Source organism: Schistosoma mansoni, chromosome 6, assembly GCF_000237925.1.
Source record: "Schistosoma mansoni strain Puerto Rico chromosome 6, complete genome".
NCBI classification, from domain to species: domain Eukaryota; kingdom Metazoa; phylum Platyhelminthes; class Trematoda; order Strigeidida; family Schistosomatidae; genus Schistosoma; species Schistosoma mansoni.
The window spans coordinates 12,272,202-12,287,361 of record NC_031500.1 but is presented as its reverse complement, the minus strand read 5'-3'; the positions used below and the strand labels follow the sequence as shown (position 1 = coordinate 12,287,361).

The following is a 15,160-nucleotide window of genomic DNA, read 5'->3' as shown; positions in this document are numbered from 1 at the left end:
CGGATGTTTATTTCTTGGCCCATTTGTGTCAAGAAGAAAGAGATGATGATGATGATAATAATAATTCTTCAACATCTAATACAGAACTGTCTATTGAAATAATCCAACTGCCTCAATTTGTATTTATTTGTCAGCAATCAATTAATTCTATTCAAACTTCTTGTCAAAATATTACAAATCTAGGCATGTGTATGTCATTAAGAGGAATTGAAAAAACTTATCCAATAAACCAAATACATTCCATTCTTTTGGCCGGTTTCGAATCTGGGCACTTAATTTTACTAGGTGATGGTCGAGTATTAAGTGTGCTCAATTATCCCTTGGGTCAATCTATTCCCATTATGACACTTTCTATTCAACCTGATTTCAAACAACAATTATGTAAGGAAAGTACTGATCGAATAAAAACAAATGTCAAATTCGTTGTTTTAGGTGGACCTAGTGTGGATAGTTGTGATACAGATCCATCAGTCGATGGAAACATAGCTTTTGTACAATTGGAATTCGATTCTCAAATGTCAAATTATTTTAAATTATCCAAAATTCATAAATCACTTGATAATTGTACTACTGGTATTTCGTGTTTTACATGGCGTGATGATGGTCGTCTGTTAGCAGTTGGTCAATGGGATGGTCAAATACATTTAATTGATGTGTATTTCAAAAATAATCAACTTAAAATAAAATCTTTAGGTTATCTTCCTAGTCTAGGTAGTTTAAATGAAGGAAGTTTAATTGGTGAATGGAGTTCTACAACACTAACTAAACCACATGGACCTAATATTGATCAACAATCCAGAATAATTCGATCATGTACATTTACAAAACAATCTCATTTTTTAATTACATCTGTTCCAGCAAATGGTGGAGCACTAGGTAGTTTACTTATATGGGATATTTACAGATAGATTTGTGAACATTTTATTTGGAACTTTCAGTTTTGTATTATTTTTGTTAATAGAAATGTATTCATCTTGTTTTACCATTGTTAGTTTTTCGTTCAATATATATTTACGTATTACCAAAAGCTACATGAAAATTTAAATAGTTGGATTCAAAAGTGGTTACATTTGAAATAGTTCTGTGTATTAATTTTCAGTGATAGTTTAATAATTTCAGTACTCAACTATGAAACCAATAGATTTCATATTCAAACACCAATTCAAATTGGATAACAGGATAGTACCACTAACTTTCTATTATGATTGACCAACGCCAGTTCTTATATTTTTTTACTCAACTGCCCATAAAAGTGAAAAAAACTGAGAAACAACCAGAAAGCTAAAATTGGCAGAGCCAAATATTTAGGTACATAAATTATTAGTATATATAAATTTATATTTCCGACTTTATATTCTTGAGTTTCTGGGGGATGTTACATAACTAACGACTCAATCATATCACCCGCATTTTGACTGGCTATAAGCTGGTTTTGATTTTCAAGTTCATTATAAGAGTTGTTAAAGATAGTCAGTAAATTCTTCCTTTGTACAACTATGCGCAAAGGAGGATGAAGTAATAAATTAACTCGAATAGCTAAATAGTTAATTACTGGACTGACCATATAAATATTTTGTTTGCAACATGAACCTCAAGAAGCAACTGGATAGTTAACATTGCTGGTCGGGCTCGCCTATCGTGATGAAGCAATCGAGCTATGCTGGCTGGAACAATCGTTCCTCGAGGTCCTACCATGCCAGACAGGTCGGTTGAAGAGCGTTAAGACTAAAAGCAGCAATCCCAAGGTCCGAAGGCGAAGTCGTACTGCCGACTGTACAGAGGTGTGACGGCAGTAAGGTGTTTCCTTCAGACAACCAGCATAACAGCGATGCTGCCTTCCCACAGGGAGGGGTGTGGTTAGAAAAGATCGACCCTATAAAATGCACACCTCGCCTTATCCCATGGATTTCCGTCTCTGGCGGTAAGGTCCTCTGAAGAACGGAGCTAACACGTCAAAAATCCCCCACAAAAAGATCGTGTGTGACCGACCTCAAGCAGTTGTCCCTTGGGCACTGCGGTCACGCTCTTAAGTCGTTAAGACCAACACTAATTCAATCCCTTTTCAGGTCCCTCAAGAAATACTCTTCCACGGTGTGGGCAGCGGGGAAGTGATATTAGCCCTCATACCCGTAACAACACACAAGACCAAGTTGGTCACATTCAAATCCTTCCTACACCTCCTGATAACTCTCTTATCTCCCGACTGACTGAATATATATATATATATATATATATAATCAATAACTAAGTTAACAACCACTGAGACCAACGTGTTTATCGTCATTATTGAAGATAGGAAGCATAAAATTTGATAAAAGTCTTATCTATTTATTGTTGGTGATATGCATTTTTTTAATGCATATTTGTTTATATATTCAAATATTATGCTAAATACGACTAAAAGCGACTGAACATAAAAGGGACAACATCACTGAAACAAGTAATATAAGTACATATATGTTCGAAAAATGTCTTAAATATAAATTCACAAGATAATGTATCAAGGTTTAATGGAATGTTTGACAGAACGGAAGAGAAACAATAGTTGGAACTAACAATATAGACTTGTCTCTGCGATTGTTTGGCTCTCGTCCTCCCATCCCTGACCCCATTGTCAGTAATGAAAAAAAGTAGAGCAATATATAAATAAAAAATGAAGTCAAGTCAATGTTATAAAAAGAACTCAGAATAATAATAATAACCAATGGAATGATAAATAACAATAACGACATGAACTACACATAAGAAGTCAAAATTCATCCACGTTTCAACTTAAAATCATAAAATGAAATGAGATCAAAGAATAGTATAATTACTGTTAAATTTCTTCTAGATGAGGACTCTTTTCAGTCTGTTAATACGTTGGTCCATAATATTGACCGCCGACACCACCTACAGGTGGCTGTTGAATATTCCCACCATAAGGTTGTTGTTGCTGCTGCTGACTCATCGGATCAGACATCATACCAGGATATGGCTGACCTGGAACACCAGTATTTGGATCCATAGTTGAACCAGCCTCACCTAGTCCTTCTTCTGGAGTGAGACCAGCTTGACCCATTCGAAACCGTTGTAATGCGAAAAATGTGATTCCACCCTTAATTCATATGAAATTAAAATCGACAGATAACAAACAACAAAAGAAATTCATTGAGTAAAATTCTTGTTGCTAAATTGTATTTATTTCTTGTCAAATAATAATTCCGCCTGTAGCTCCTCCGGGGGCTACTGCCGGTCCCGAGCCCGGGTAAAGGAGGAGGGTTGGGCATGGGGTTAGCAACCCCATCCTTTAGAAAACCAACTCGTTAAAAAACGCTAACTATACCATGAGAGTAGTTTGATGAATAATCACGTAAGTCAATTGAAATCAGTGTTCGATGGTAAATTGAAGCTTTTAACTAATCAGACTATTTAATTGAAATGATACTGTTATGAGATAGAACAAGGATTTCACTCTGTATAATATTTGGTTGTTCATTTTTACAAATGACCCAATTATGGAAAAGTTATTCATGAACCATCCATTTAAACTATATTTTTTGGTTGTAGCACTCAGTTGTTTAGATTTAAGTTTCAGTATATTTAATTCAATCCCCATGCTCACATATCTTACTGATTGTTTATTATTAAAATTATGGGTTCAACACTTTCTAGTCTAGTGTTCTTGGATATATGAAATTTTGTTTTGATCATAAGAATAAAACATGTTTTTAATTGATATCAATTAAAGCTCTTATATTCTAAGGATCTTTGTTTATAAATTTCCTTCTTTTAAAAATGTTTCCTGACTATTTTCTATGGAATGAACATATCAGTCAAAGTAGAAGCATTTCATGATGAAGTCCAACATTATTAAGATTAAAATGTTAAAAGTTAGTAATAACTATTCTATCCATATTTAAATACTAGTCCTACTTACTACTATTCTATTTACTTAAACATATAAATATCGGTACAAAGGGGCACCCGATATATATGCGCCACACAAATCAAATGAGATTTGTGTGAGGGTTGTGATACTGCCCAGGTGCCCAAACTGAAGCAGGTGGTTTTCTTAGGGGGCAACACCCGGAGCCTTTGGCCTAAAGGTCTGATCCACAAGGCAGTGGAGCATCGTGAGAAGATGCAGTCCCATGGTAGCCAGTGACCAACACTAGATTAATACGTCATTTGTTCACTCAGGAAACTGGAGCCCATGTACACCATTGGTTTAGAATCAGGGTCTTCCAACTCCCCTAGATGGACTTTTCGTGTTCACCAACCCGGCTATAGCGCCGGACATTCGCTTTTCGTCCTCTCAATTTCGTAAACAACACCCCCGCCACGAGAAGGCAGTGAGTAGTACTTCCCTGGCAGAGGCTATATATTCGCGTGGCCATGTGAGAGCATTTCGAGAGGGAGAGCGGACTCTCCCCACTCTCGACCGTACCAGGGCATTTGGGGGCCTTCGTCAGTAAATTCCCTTATAATTCAAATCGGGTAAAATGTTTGATTTCCATGCATCTTACTGGAAATATTTCCTTTTAATATTAGACTAGTATTTATTTATTATTAATGGGCGAATGAGTGGTAATGTATTGCGAGGCATTACCACAGTGGGTGTGTGGGGATCATCAAATTTCATACTTTATATCACGGATCGATCATTGTCAGATAATCATTGAAAAATAAGGACAGCTGTTTTGTCCTATAGTGGTATACTTCAGGAGTCCATATTCCAGACTCTATCGAGAACAGAGCTTCAGAATCTCCAGATCTCGTGGCGTAGGTTTAACATTTAGACCAGTAAATCGGCATCCAATGGTTGAGAGCTTGTTACAAGACCTGAAAGTCAAGGCAACGCTCAGTGGTGTTGTAAATGTGAACTCCTGAGACGTTAGATACAAGACAAAACATATGTTCACTGCTTTTTGGTTTTCAATGGTTGTCTAAGACCAATCTGTGATATGAACTATGGAATATAGCAAAATGACTAAAATTATGCAGAAGGTTTGCAAATAACGACTTCGAAAACAATTTTTATTTTAACAAGTAATAAAATGTATTATGACTCATTTAACTAAATGACTGTTCGAATATCCCTAAAAAGTAACCTTAACTTAAATTCAACTTTATAAATAAATAGATAAAACCTACCCAAATTGCAATGGATAAGAAGGAGAAGACAATCGCTGAACGAGCATTACTTTCTTGCCATCCTTCCACTTTGTGTTGCCCAAGCCATTCATCAGAAGTATTTGTCCATTTGTTAGCAAGTAGGCAAAAGCTCACAAACCATAGAAATGTCCATAGACCTATTTATTTGAAGTGTGTATTAATTGTCTTTACGAAAAATATTTCTAATAAATATGATATTGAATTAAGCAAGGGAGAAAGTTTGAATGTAAAACGAGGAAGAAAAATCCCTTGCTTGACTAATGAGAAAAATATAAAAACGACTCAGTACATCACAATTGATTGATCACTAGGTGGTGATCAATGTCATGCGTGTCAAGTCCTTCTACTACTACTCAGTAAATAATATTATCTTCACCAAAAGTTTCTCTAACCGAATACTTTTTACTTTTCAATCAGACAACTTAGATAATTTGTAGAATGCTCTTAATATTGGAATGGTCTTCATCTATAAGTATAGGCACTTGATAAATTTTGACTAAGATTAACTAAAACCAGTGAATTCTGAGATATGTATTTTAAAAACTATCTGATAAATGCACATGTTCTCTCAATTCTATCTGTGATAGTAAGCGACTGGATATGAATGTCATCCCTATATGAGCTTTGACACTATATAGTAAACATTAGAATTGAAGACATAAATAAAAAATATGAAAGAATAATAAGAGTCATCATATATCTACGTTTCTTGAGGAGGGAGAATTTCTAGTATAGCATTTACGGAGGCCCTTGATTACGTTTCAAGTTGAAATGTTTGCTTGTTGATGTTGAGTTCTAAGTCTGTGAATAATGTGTAACATTAAACAGTGAACTGTTATTTGTCGTGTACTATTCCTGCAGAAAATAGGCCTTTACTTAAAGCCTCCTCGACATAATTGAAATTAATTATGTAAATTCAGTCCTATCTAATTTTCTGGAGCTCTTGATTACCCTGATTTGTGAAGGAAGACAATATTTCGTGATCGGAAAAGGGAGATTAGACTGAATAACATAGTTTCTAAGGTTTTACAATCAAAACTTCACTATCAAAAACGATATTTGAAAATCTACGCTTCCAATGACCGCATTCTTACTTCCTTGTAGGTTTTAATTCACAGATATCACTACCCTCTCAAAGTGTGTTGTTCTATTTAACTACGTTACTTTATTGATTACTGGATTACTTCTGTCCCAATGTCTGTTAGTGAAAAGAATCACACGCAAATGGAGCGTAATCCGGTTAAATCTGTTTTTTAAATGTTGAAGTGGAGTTTTAACCAATAATCTAGTGAGATCCTACGGAATCACTTATTTAGGAAGTCCGACATTTACAACTTGTGGACGTGATTTATTAACTTTCAATGAACAATCAACAGAATAGCATTCCTGAAAACCGGATCAAATTGTGTAAATTATGAGTATCAATCAGAGAAGCATCGAAAACAATATATTACCTAAAGGTTGACCGGCGTTTTTACGTGGTATGACTGGAGTAGAAAGACCCTAGTGTAAATAACAGTGGTTTATATAAGCTATGGAGTAAATTTCTGACATAGTTACTGATAGATTTTTAGCGTCAATACAGGGATTCAGTATGGATTTTTCAACTCCCATTACTCATGTGAGATTTAATTATGATCCCGATATCAAGTGTAAAGTATTTTGGTCACATATTCACTTGTTAAATGACTTAAAAGTCATGGTAATAGTATTATACGAATCAATGTACTTATTAGTATAATCGAATGATATATACCTTAACTAATATACTTGCCACTTCTTGCCGTCTACTTTCACACTGTTTAGTTGAAGGTTGAGTTTCAATATTGCTTCAAAGGATATCTTTAAAGATCAGTAACAAGTGGAAATTTCTTTTAGAGACATTGGATCATAGTTGTCTCTAATAATATAATGCTTTGAGCCTGAAATAGTAAAAGTGACATGATTGATTACCTCAAAATTTTCAAGAGTTACGAATATTCTGTACTTTGAGTTTTTCACAAAATGCATCTTACCCTATGACCTTGGATTGGCGATTTTGATCTAACACACTTAAGTAAAGTAATCTCATTGAACGGCTTTGATCTATTAGTTTGTATCTGGCATATAGTGTTCATCCAAGTAAGTGAATAAAGTCTGACTTGTCTTTACTCGATAATTCTAGAGTTGATTTTTATATCTTTTAGTTTATAAATAACCCTTAATAAGTTGATTTTTTGATTAATTCAATAATGTTTAATGGTTTAGTACATTGGTCTCCGAATTTCTTTTATATTGGGAAAAACTAGTAAAGATGATAGTACTGAATCCACCTTGATAGAGATTAAAATGTTTAGAACATAAAGACTGTCACTTTATGTTTCTTTAGTAACAATATGAACGCCCGCAGAATAATTTTTATTTACTAATCATCGAACGAGTTTGCGTCTAAATTTTACTTACTAACAGAGTGAATTGAACAATCTATTGTATGAGGATAACCTTATTTACACACTTATAACTGGTTGACGATTTGACTAATAAATCTGTTAGACGATTGAGAATCAGAAATAGAAAAATAGTATTTACACCAAAGTATCTCAAACTACCTACATTATTACTCATAAAACACTTTATGAACATACAACTACAGGACTTGTGCAGGTTTGCTATCCAATCGGTTATACTGATAAGATGAAGGGTCGTTAGAATTACAATACTTTATACTTTCTAAAACTCTAGACAGACCACATGAATATTTTTGTAATAATAGTTGAATTTATGAGTCGATTCAAGCTAGACCACCACTAAACACCTGGATGCACTGGACGGCCGTTTCGTCCTAGTATGCGACTCCTCAGCAGTGTGCATCCACAATCCCGCATGCGGGACTTGCACCCAGGTCCTTCGTTCTCGAGAGCGAACGCTCAACCTCTAGACCACTGAGCCGGCATCCAATGGTGTTATTGTCTAACTTTAATCAATCAATTAACTTGCGCAACCATTCATCCATTGTCTGAGGTAAATACCTGTCTCTACCCATCACAGATTAGACTCCAATGGTCACGGCTTGTCACTAGAACTCCAGGAAATCCATCTTGAAGCTAGTTACTAGTGAACACATGATTATTATCAGAGTCGGGGTTTGTGGAGATTGTAATTATTCTCTAGTGGTTGGATTCATGTTACTATTACAGTGGGAGTTTGTGGTGTGAATTCAACTATTAAAAATTCACTACAACCTCCAAAAAACCCCCATCCTAACAATAATTTTTATAATATTCAAGATTAACCCAACAAAACTATGATGATGTGAAAATCATCTCATATATATACACTAGCTTACTAAGTGGCTTAAGTATACACTAACACTTAATACTGGCCAATGCATTTATGACTAGACCATATGAACTATATCTGAATCTACCAGTTAATAGTGTTTTATATTAGTTACCTGCTGCTCATTAATTTGGAAGTTCAATCTACACATTTGACACAAAGCAATGACAGACTCCAGGGATTTCCGTTCCAGATTGTTTCCTCAGAGCATCATCTCTTGCTTGTAACCACGGAGAGCTTGAACACCGGCCTAAACTACATGGGGAATGGAGCCAAGGCAAACGCAACTCTACAGTTTGTGCGTAGACAACTTGGAGTAATCACCCCAGAGTTGCTCATAACACTTTAAAATGTACGCACGATATTGTAGAGTCCCCTTTCTTCAAAAAGGACCTAAATCTCTTGGGCTAAGGAAAAGAGAGGGGCAATCAAGTAAGTGATGGGTCTAAAAAATAAATCGTACGAGGACAGACTCCGGTACATGGGATTATTATTCCTGTTGAGCTATCGGAGGACAGCAGGTCATCTGATAACAGCATACGACATATTATGTACTCCAAGCCACCCCAACAAGAGCATATTACCAGAAATCATCACCACTCTCCCTGAGGCAACCGTCGGAAGATTGCATATAAAAGAACGAACACTCGGGTACGTTCTCACTTTTCCCCATTCGCCTCCATTTAGAATGCCCTACCAGCCAAAGTGTCCACAGCCCCATCGGTAGATAGCTTTAGGAGCAGACTTAACATACATGTACACATCCGTGAATTACTATCTCCCTCTTGGACTAGCTGCGTCTGATCCATGTCTCGCAAATAACCATGGTTGTAGTTACCTCATACCAGTAATTACTTCCTATGTTTCTTATTACTCTCTCCATTTCCCCTCTTATTCTTTTCAATTCCTTCTTTTTACACGTTACCATTTAATCAACTTATTTGTTGTTCTTGAAATACTCGTTTTCTCCTGGCACTCGTATTATCGTTATTATTTTCACATTGCAACCAACTGATTTCCTGCCTGATAATGGAATAGCTACCGAATTGTCCAGAACTAGTGCAGTCAAGTGGCTAGACTACCACCCATTTTACACAACAAAATACCTGAAACCATACCGAAATAACAAGAAGCAGGTGCAAAAAAATCGATTGGTTTATACAAGCTCGTGACAAAGATTTTTGATATCGTAATGGGTAGAAATGTTTTACAGAACTGGTATCCAACACCATTTTACCCTATAACGTTAATTATGAGAATTTTGTTATCAAAACTAGTTGTGCTCATTGATAGCTAACTTTAAATCCATCAAACTACTCTTTTATTTATTGCGGATGCGTAGCTGTCATTTAGCAAGAAAATATGATCTCAAGTCTTTAACTTAGCATAACGATACAGATGTATTCTCTCCTCAAAGCCTATCAGTTTTTCTTATTTTCTTCATCAATTAGATATATATTTCTAAGAGAGTAATGTGTTTTATATGAAAGTAAAAATTTCATTAAGTCTAACTTCTAAAATAGCTTATTAACTTCAATTTGCCCAGAGGACATACCTGAGAACCCCAAATCACCAATTACAATATTTTTCCGCCTTTTAATGTTGGAAATTGAATCAAACATAAAATCGCCAACGAGAAAAAGAATTTCTCCAAGAAAGGCAAAGACACCGATTGCAACGGGGAGATTACAAGCACTAGAAGTTGTGCCGAAAATGCAAATACCTTGATGCGTATGACAACCTGATGATATAGAACCAAAGACTATCACAGATACTAGCTGAAATGAAAAATCACAAGCGTAGCTGTTGATGAACAATATTTAACATGCATGTCAATACTGATATTGTGGCTTGAACGTCAATCGCCTAACGCTCGGGTATATTATATGGTAAATAAACGTTTTTCCTTAACTAGTATGAAGTTGCATACAACAATACAGAATCCGTTTTTTCTTCAATCGGATCAGCTTCACATCGCCTATTATCAAGCGCAATGAAAACGGCAATAATTTGATGGCAATCAATTCACATTAAGATTGAAAAGATTGTCAATTAAATCAATTTCCAAAATTAAATTATCCAAACACATTAGAGAGGCTTACAGTATGTAGCAAGCTAGTTAACGGCCAAGTACAGTAACTGAAATTTTTGAATCTTAACAGTTAAAAACGACATAAATTTTCTTCACCTTGATAAGTATAGTTTGACGAAAGTACTATGGCAAGTAAATAATTAAAACATGCGCAATTTCAAATAAACCTACACTTTCAGATATCGGATTTCATTTTAGATATGAAATGACGACATTTTGCGGAATATATGATGAGTTTAATTTTCTTTACTGATTTCCGATGTACCGAGAAAGGAATCTTATCCTCACATAACTTTCATGAAGTACATCACAATCCAAGTTTACGTTGATCAGTACTAGGAATGATAATTTTTGGCTAACTACCTGAGTCGACAAGGGTCGAAGTAAAGACTTGACATTGTCTAGAAAACCGCTGGAGGAAAAAACAATACAAAGCAAGCTACTGACTTGGTAAAACCTTTAATTTCGATGACGTTGTAATTTCCAGCATTAACAATAAGGTTAATCAAATCAATCTTGACTAAACATGTATCAGTTATCAACTTCCAAATATAAATAGCTTTATAGATGCTCAATAATGACTAAAATCTCTGGTTTAAACGAGCATTGGAATCTGGAGGTGCGCACTCGAAATCCGAGATCGTATCCTGAATAATTCCAATTAGAACGTGATTATTTTTCTCTCCAGAAAGTCGGCTCCTTACTAACATGTCCATCTAAAACCAGTTACTATTAAACATATTTCCCCATTAAGTCATTATCACTTTCATCTTGGTTCACTTTCCTATTTCGGCATTTGAAGGACTTTCGTAGAAGTGAGACTCGAAAATATTACTGATATTAAGTAAACTTAACTGCATTGACCCAAGCACCTTCCTAAAATTGTTGACCTACATGGGCAGCATTACCTAGCTACAGCTGTTCTGTCAAACGGCGAATTCGGCGAAATAATCTAATTAAGCTGAGATTCTCAACAAGTCTTACTGCTGACAATCATATAGTAATTATGAAATGTGAAACGGTACTTAGAAACATGAACAGTATTGGACCGTTATTCAAGGCGTTTAAGTAGAATAAATTGCTTACGAGTGAAACAAGCCTCAAAATGCTGACAGGTTTTCGTAAAAAATCCAGTATATTGCTAGTGGTTCCAGACTTTGCGGCTGATAGCAAGTTGGCGGGATTCATCTTTCATTAAATGTAACTTTGGGCCTTAAATGAGCTCCGACCTGTCTTATGATAATGTTGTTGTAGCACAAAAATATAAAGTTGTGTGATTTCAGCTCTAATAGTTGGGTGAATCTGAAACGAATAAAAATGTATTACGATAGTAACTAACAACTCAGTAAACTCTTGGGACTTACTACAACCATCAAGCCATGAAATCAGCATGTAACGGATGCAAGTTTAGAAAATATCAAATAAAAAAGTCGAGTAAACGTGAGTGAAAAAGAATGATTGAGAATTCGAAAACGTAAAACGCACATCATATAAGACGCCGCACTAAGATTGGATTGAGAGTACAAATATGGCTAGCGCGTTATAACAAACCGACACACAATCACATATGGTTAAACTGGGTAGTCGATTGTTGTGAACAAGAAATTCTCAAAATCAGCCCGTCGAAGCCATTCTTTTTCTACTAAAAAATATGCCTCCACAACTGTGGTTGCGATTTTTTGGTGCATTTATTTGATTATTAACGTTCTAATGGTGAATAACCCTGAAAAAAACGTGAATATTTCAATTATCTGTCACAAACTGATTTCAAGACTGTCGGTTTTAGTGTAAATAACTGGTTGAATGTATATGAATAAGCATCCGAACTTCCCTAACTTATCTACTGATCACGTGAGACGTTCATACGTCTAATACTAGTTGGCCTAGAACCCCAATTCCGTATCACGCTCAATCCACAGTGCTTTCTTTCTCAAATAAATAACAGCCAAAGGTCTGTCAGATGGTTAAATGCTTCATAGATATAGAGCTCTGAAAAGATGGCTACCACTGTCCCCGTTTTCTACCATGTTTAATTCACTCACGTTGCGTTATGAAACGACCAATTAAAAACTATTGGGATATTCCTGGAGTTATTTCCAAGGCACTGAATTAATTCTACGACTTTTTCATAACTAGAAGTACTCCGTAGAGATCAAAACCTTACAACTAAAAACTATTCGGATTGAATCTTTCAACGGAGTGCATGAACACAGGTTTCATCCAATAAATTCTTAATGCGCGTTCGATAATATGTCTGAAGTCTGAAAAATCATCATTAGCTGGGCCTCCTGGTTTAGGGATAAAAGCATTTTTAAATAGCTCATTGCTGCTTGAGGAAGGAAGAGTTTCCTATATGATAAGTTTTGATTATTTTGAGAGATTTCGGTTTTAAATACAAATATGTTAAATGTAAATAAATATATACGTATTTTATAATACGATATCGAACTGAGCATCCAATATATCTGCCTGCTGCCAACCGTTATTCTGTGCGGTTTGTGCAGTGTATCGCAAAATCGACACACATTGGACTGGAATATGAACCGTCATTACTAACCTTGGTCTTTGTACAACAATGTGAAGATGCCTCCGACATTCTGTACCTGCTCCCACTAGTGAACAGTAATCATGTTGCATTCTACATTACATTCCGCACTCATAATGTACAGTATGTATATGCTCCACCCCGTCTAAATGTCTAGCGGGCTAACACTCCCTAGATCAAAGACTGAGCTACCTCAAAAGACTGTTCGGTCAATTTAGATGGGTGGATCGAGGATGAATGGGATAAGTTTAGAGCCATATTCAATTCCGTAACATTACCGTTCATCACATGGTCAACAAGTGTTATTACATTGTCTACCGTGGATAGATAAAGAAACTCGGAATCTTTCTAGGCGTAGGAAACACTTCTGAGACTTGTTTGTGCTAATAGACCACGAGTCATTTATGTGGAAACGCCACACTTATCTCCCTAGGGATTAAAAGGATGTTATAGTTGGCCCTCTATTTATGTAAGGGAAGAAGGAAATTGTGTCTAGTCACCGGTCTGTCAGTCTAACCAGCTTAGTAGTTAAGTTACTTTTCTAAAACGTTTGGTCTGAGCTTTTAAGTGTCATAGAATTATACTTTGTTGACTCTCAGGAGACACGGATTCGGTATCGGTATTCATCCTTGACCGACTTACTAATTGCGAAACGGGACTGCAGAGCAAACAAATATTGTCGTCTATCTGCCCGTGTGATAGCTGGGAGTCTAAGCAAAACATATGATAAAGTTTATAGCTTAGCGTCTGTGTAAAATCTCCCAAGCATCGGAATAACAGGTGTCGTACAAGAGTGGATAAGGAACTTCTTTTGTGACCGAACACAGAGGTGAGGATGAACGGAACATTGTATGAACAAATGCTTGCCAATAGTAATGCAGGCTAAGGCTCTATTTGAGGTCCGCTGATTCTTTTTCTGTATGTCAACAGAAAACCCAGGCTGATCAAGTCACCAACGTTGCTGTCTGCAGATGATGGCGAAATGTGTAAAACAATATGTAATCAAGATGGTTATCTTGACCCCCTAGCTGGCCTAGATGAATTATGTAGGTCTCATAGTCGGGGCCTAGAAATTATTGGATAAAGTTTGCCAGTGCACATCGAACACGGCACCAGTTACCAATATGCTATCAACCGCATATCGCTTCCGTGTACGCAGGAACAGACTTTGTAGTAATAGTAATACATGACTTAAAAGCAACAGCATAGAGCAACTCAGAAGCCGCAAAAGGTTTTCGAGCTTTATGGTGACGTCGTGGGGGATTCAGATGCTTTGAGAAGATGTTTCGACTTTTGTGTTCATATATGTAAAACCGCACGTGGATTACTGCATTCAAGAAGCTGGGCCATGTCTTTTTAAGGATCATGATACGCTGGAGCGTGTTCACAATTCGGGAGCTAACTTGGTGAAGGGTGTTTCCAGTCTCCCTCAATCCATGATCACTTCAAGTGCTCGAAGGTTTTCCACTTTTCGTATCGCGGAACTCGAGGTGACTTAGTATTCGCATTTTATAACTTTAATAAGGATCTGGGTATCAATATGCCTTATGTCTTTGCTCCTTTGAGATCTAATTATCTCCGATACCATAACAAGAGAGTTCAGGAATAGCAATCTAATAAATTTAGAACAAGGTTCCTTTTCTTCATCGAGTCGTCAATGTCTGGAACGCCTTACCTGAACAAGTGCTATCAGCTTCATCAATGAACCTTTTCAAAGAGAAGTTGAAACTTCAGCTCCATATATTAACACAGGACCACCGATCTCCTATCCTAATTACTGAAGACCGGAGTTAGACGCAGTGAATGAAAGCTGAGTGAGAATATTGTTCGTTTAACTAAAGAAAACATATAGGTACACAGCTACTAAGTATTAATTCAGTTGATACTGGAACAAATGACTGTGAGTACTGGAGGGATTTTAGGGATCAGATGTTTAGTTATACAGCGAGATAATAGCCGTCAGTTCAGGATTTTTATTTCAACCGGTATAGCTGAGAGTGTGCACGTCGACTAGCAGAAGCTTATATGGAATTTCTAAAGGAGTAACT

The 15,160-nt window shown here is 36.1% G+C and overlaps 2 protein-coding genes across 2 annotated transcripts; one reads left to right on the top strand and one right to left on the bottom strand.

Moving 5' to 3' along the window:
* Positions 1–185: 185 nt before the first annotated feature.
* On the top strand, positions 186–984 carry Smp_059680 (hypothetical protein; the record flags this gene model as incomplete). The annotated part of the gene is made up of 1 exon (XM_018798284.1): positions 186–984. The coding sequence occupies one exon, from the start codon at positions 186–188 to the stop codon at positions 906–908; it is 723 nt and encodes a 240-aa protein (XP_018653241.1). The 3' UTR covers positions 909–984.
* A 1,325-nt stretch (positions 985–2,309) lies between these two features.
* Smp_059670 (hypothetical protein) lies at positions 2,310–12,106 on the bottom strand. The gene is made up of 5 exons (XM_018798283.1): positions 12,053–12,106; positions 11,654–11,869; positions 10,031–10,253; positions 5,137–5,294; positions 2,310–3,097 (listed from the first exon to the last, which is right to left on the bottom strand). Exons 2-5 carry the CDS (start codon positions 11,753–11,755, stop codon positions 2,855–2,857), a joined length of 726 nt encoding a protein of 241 aa, XP_018653240.1. The 5' UTR covers positions 11,756–11,869; positions 12,053–12,106; the 3' UTR covers positions 2,310–2,854.
* Between the last annotated feature and the right edge of the window lie 3,054 nt (positions 12,107–15,160).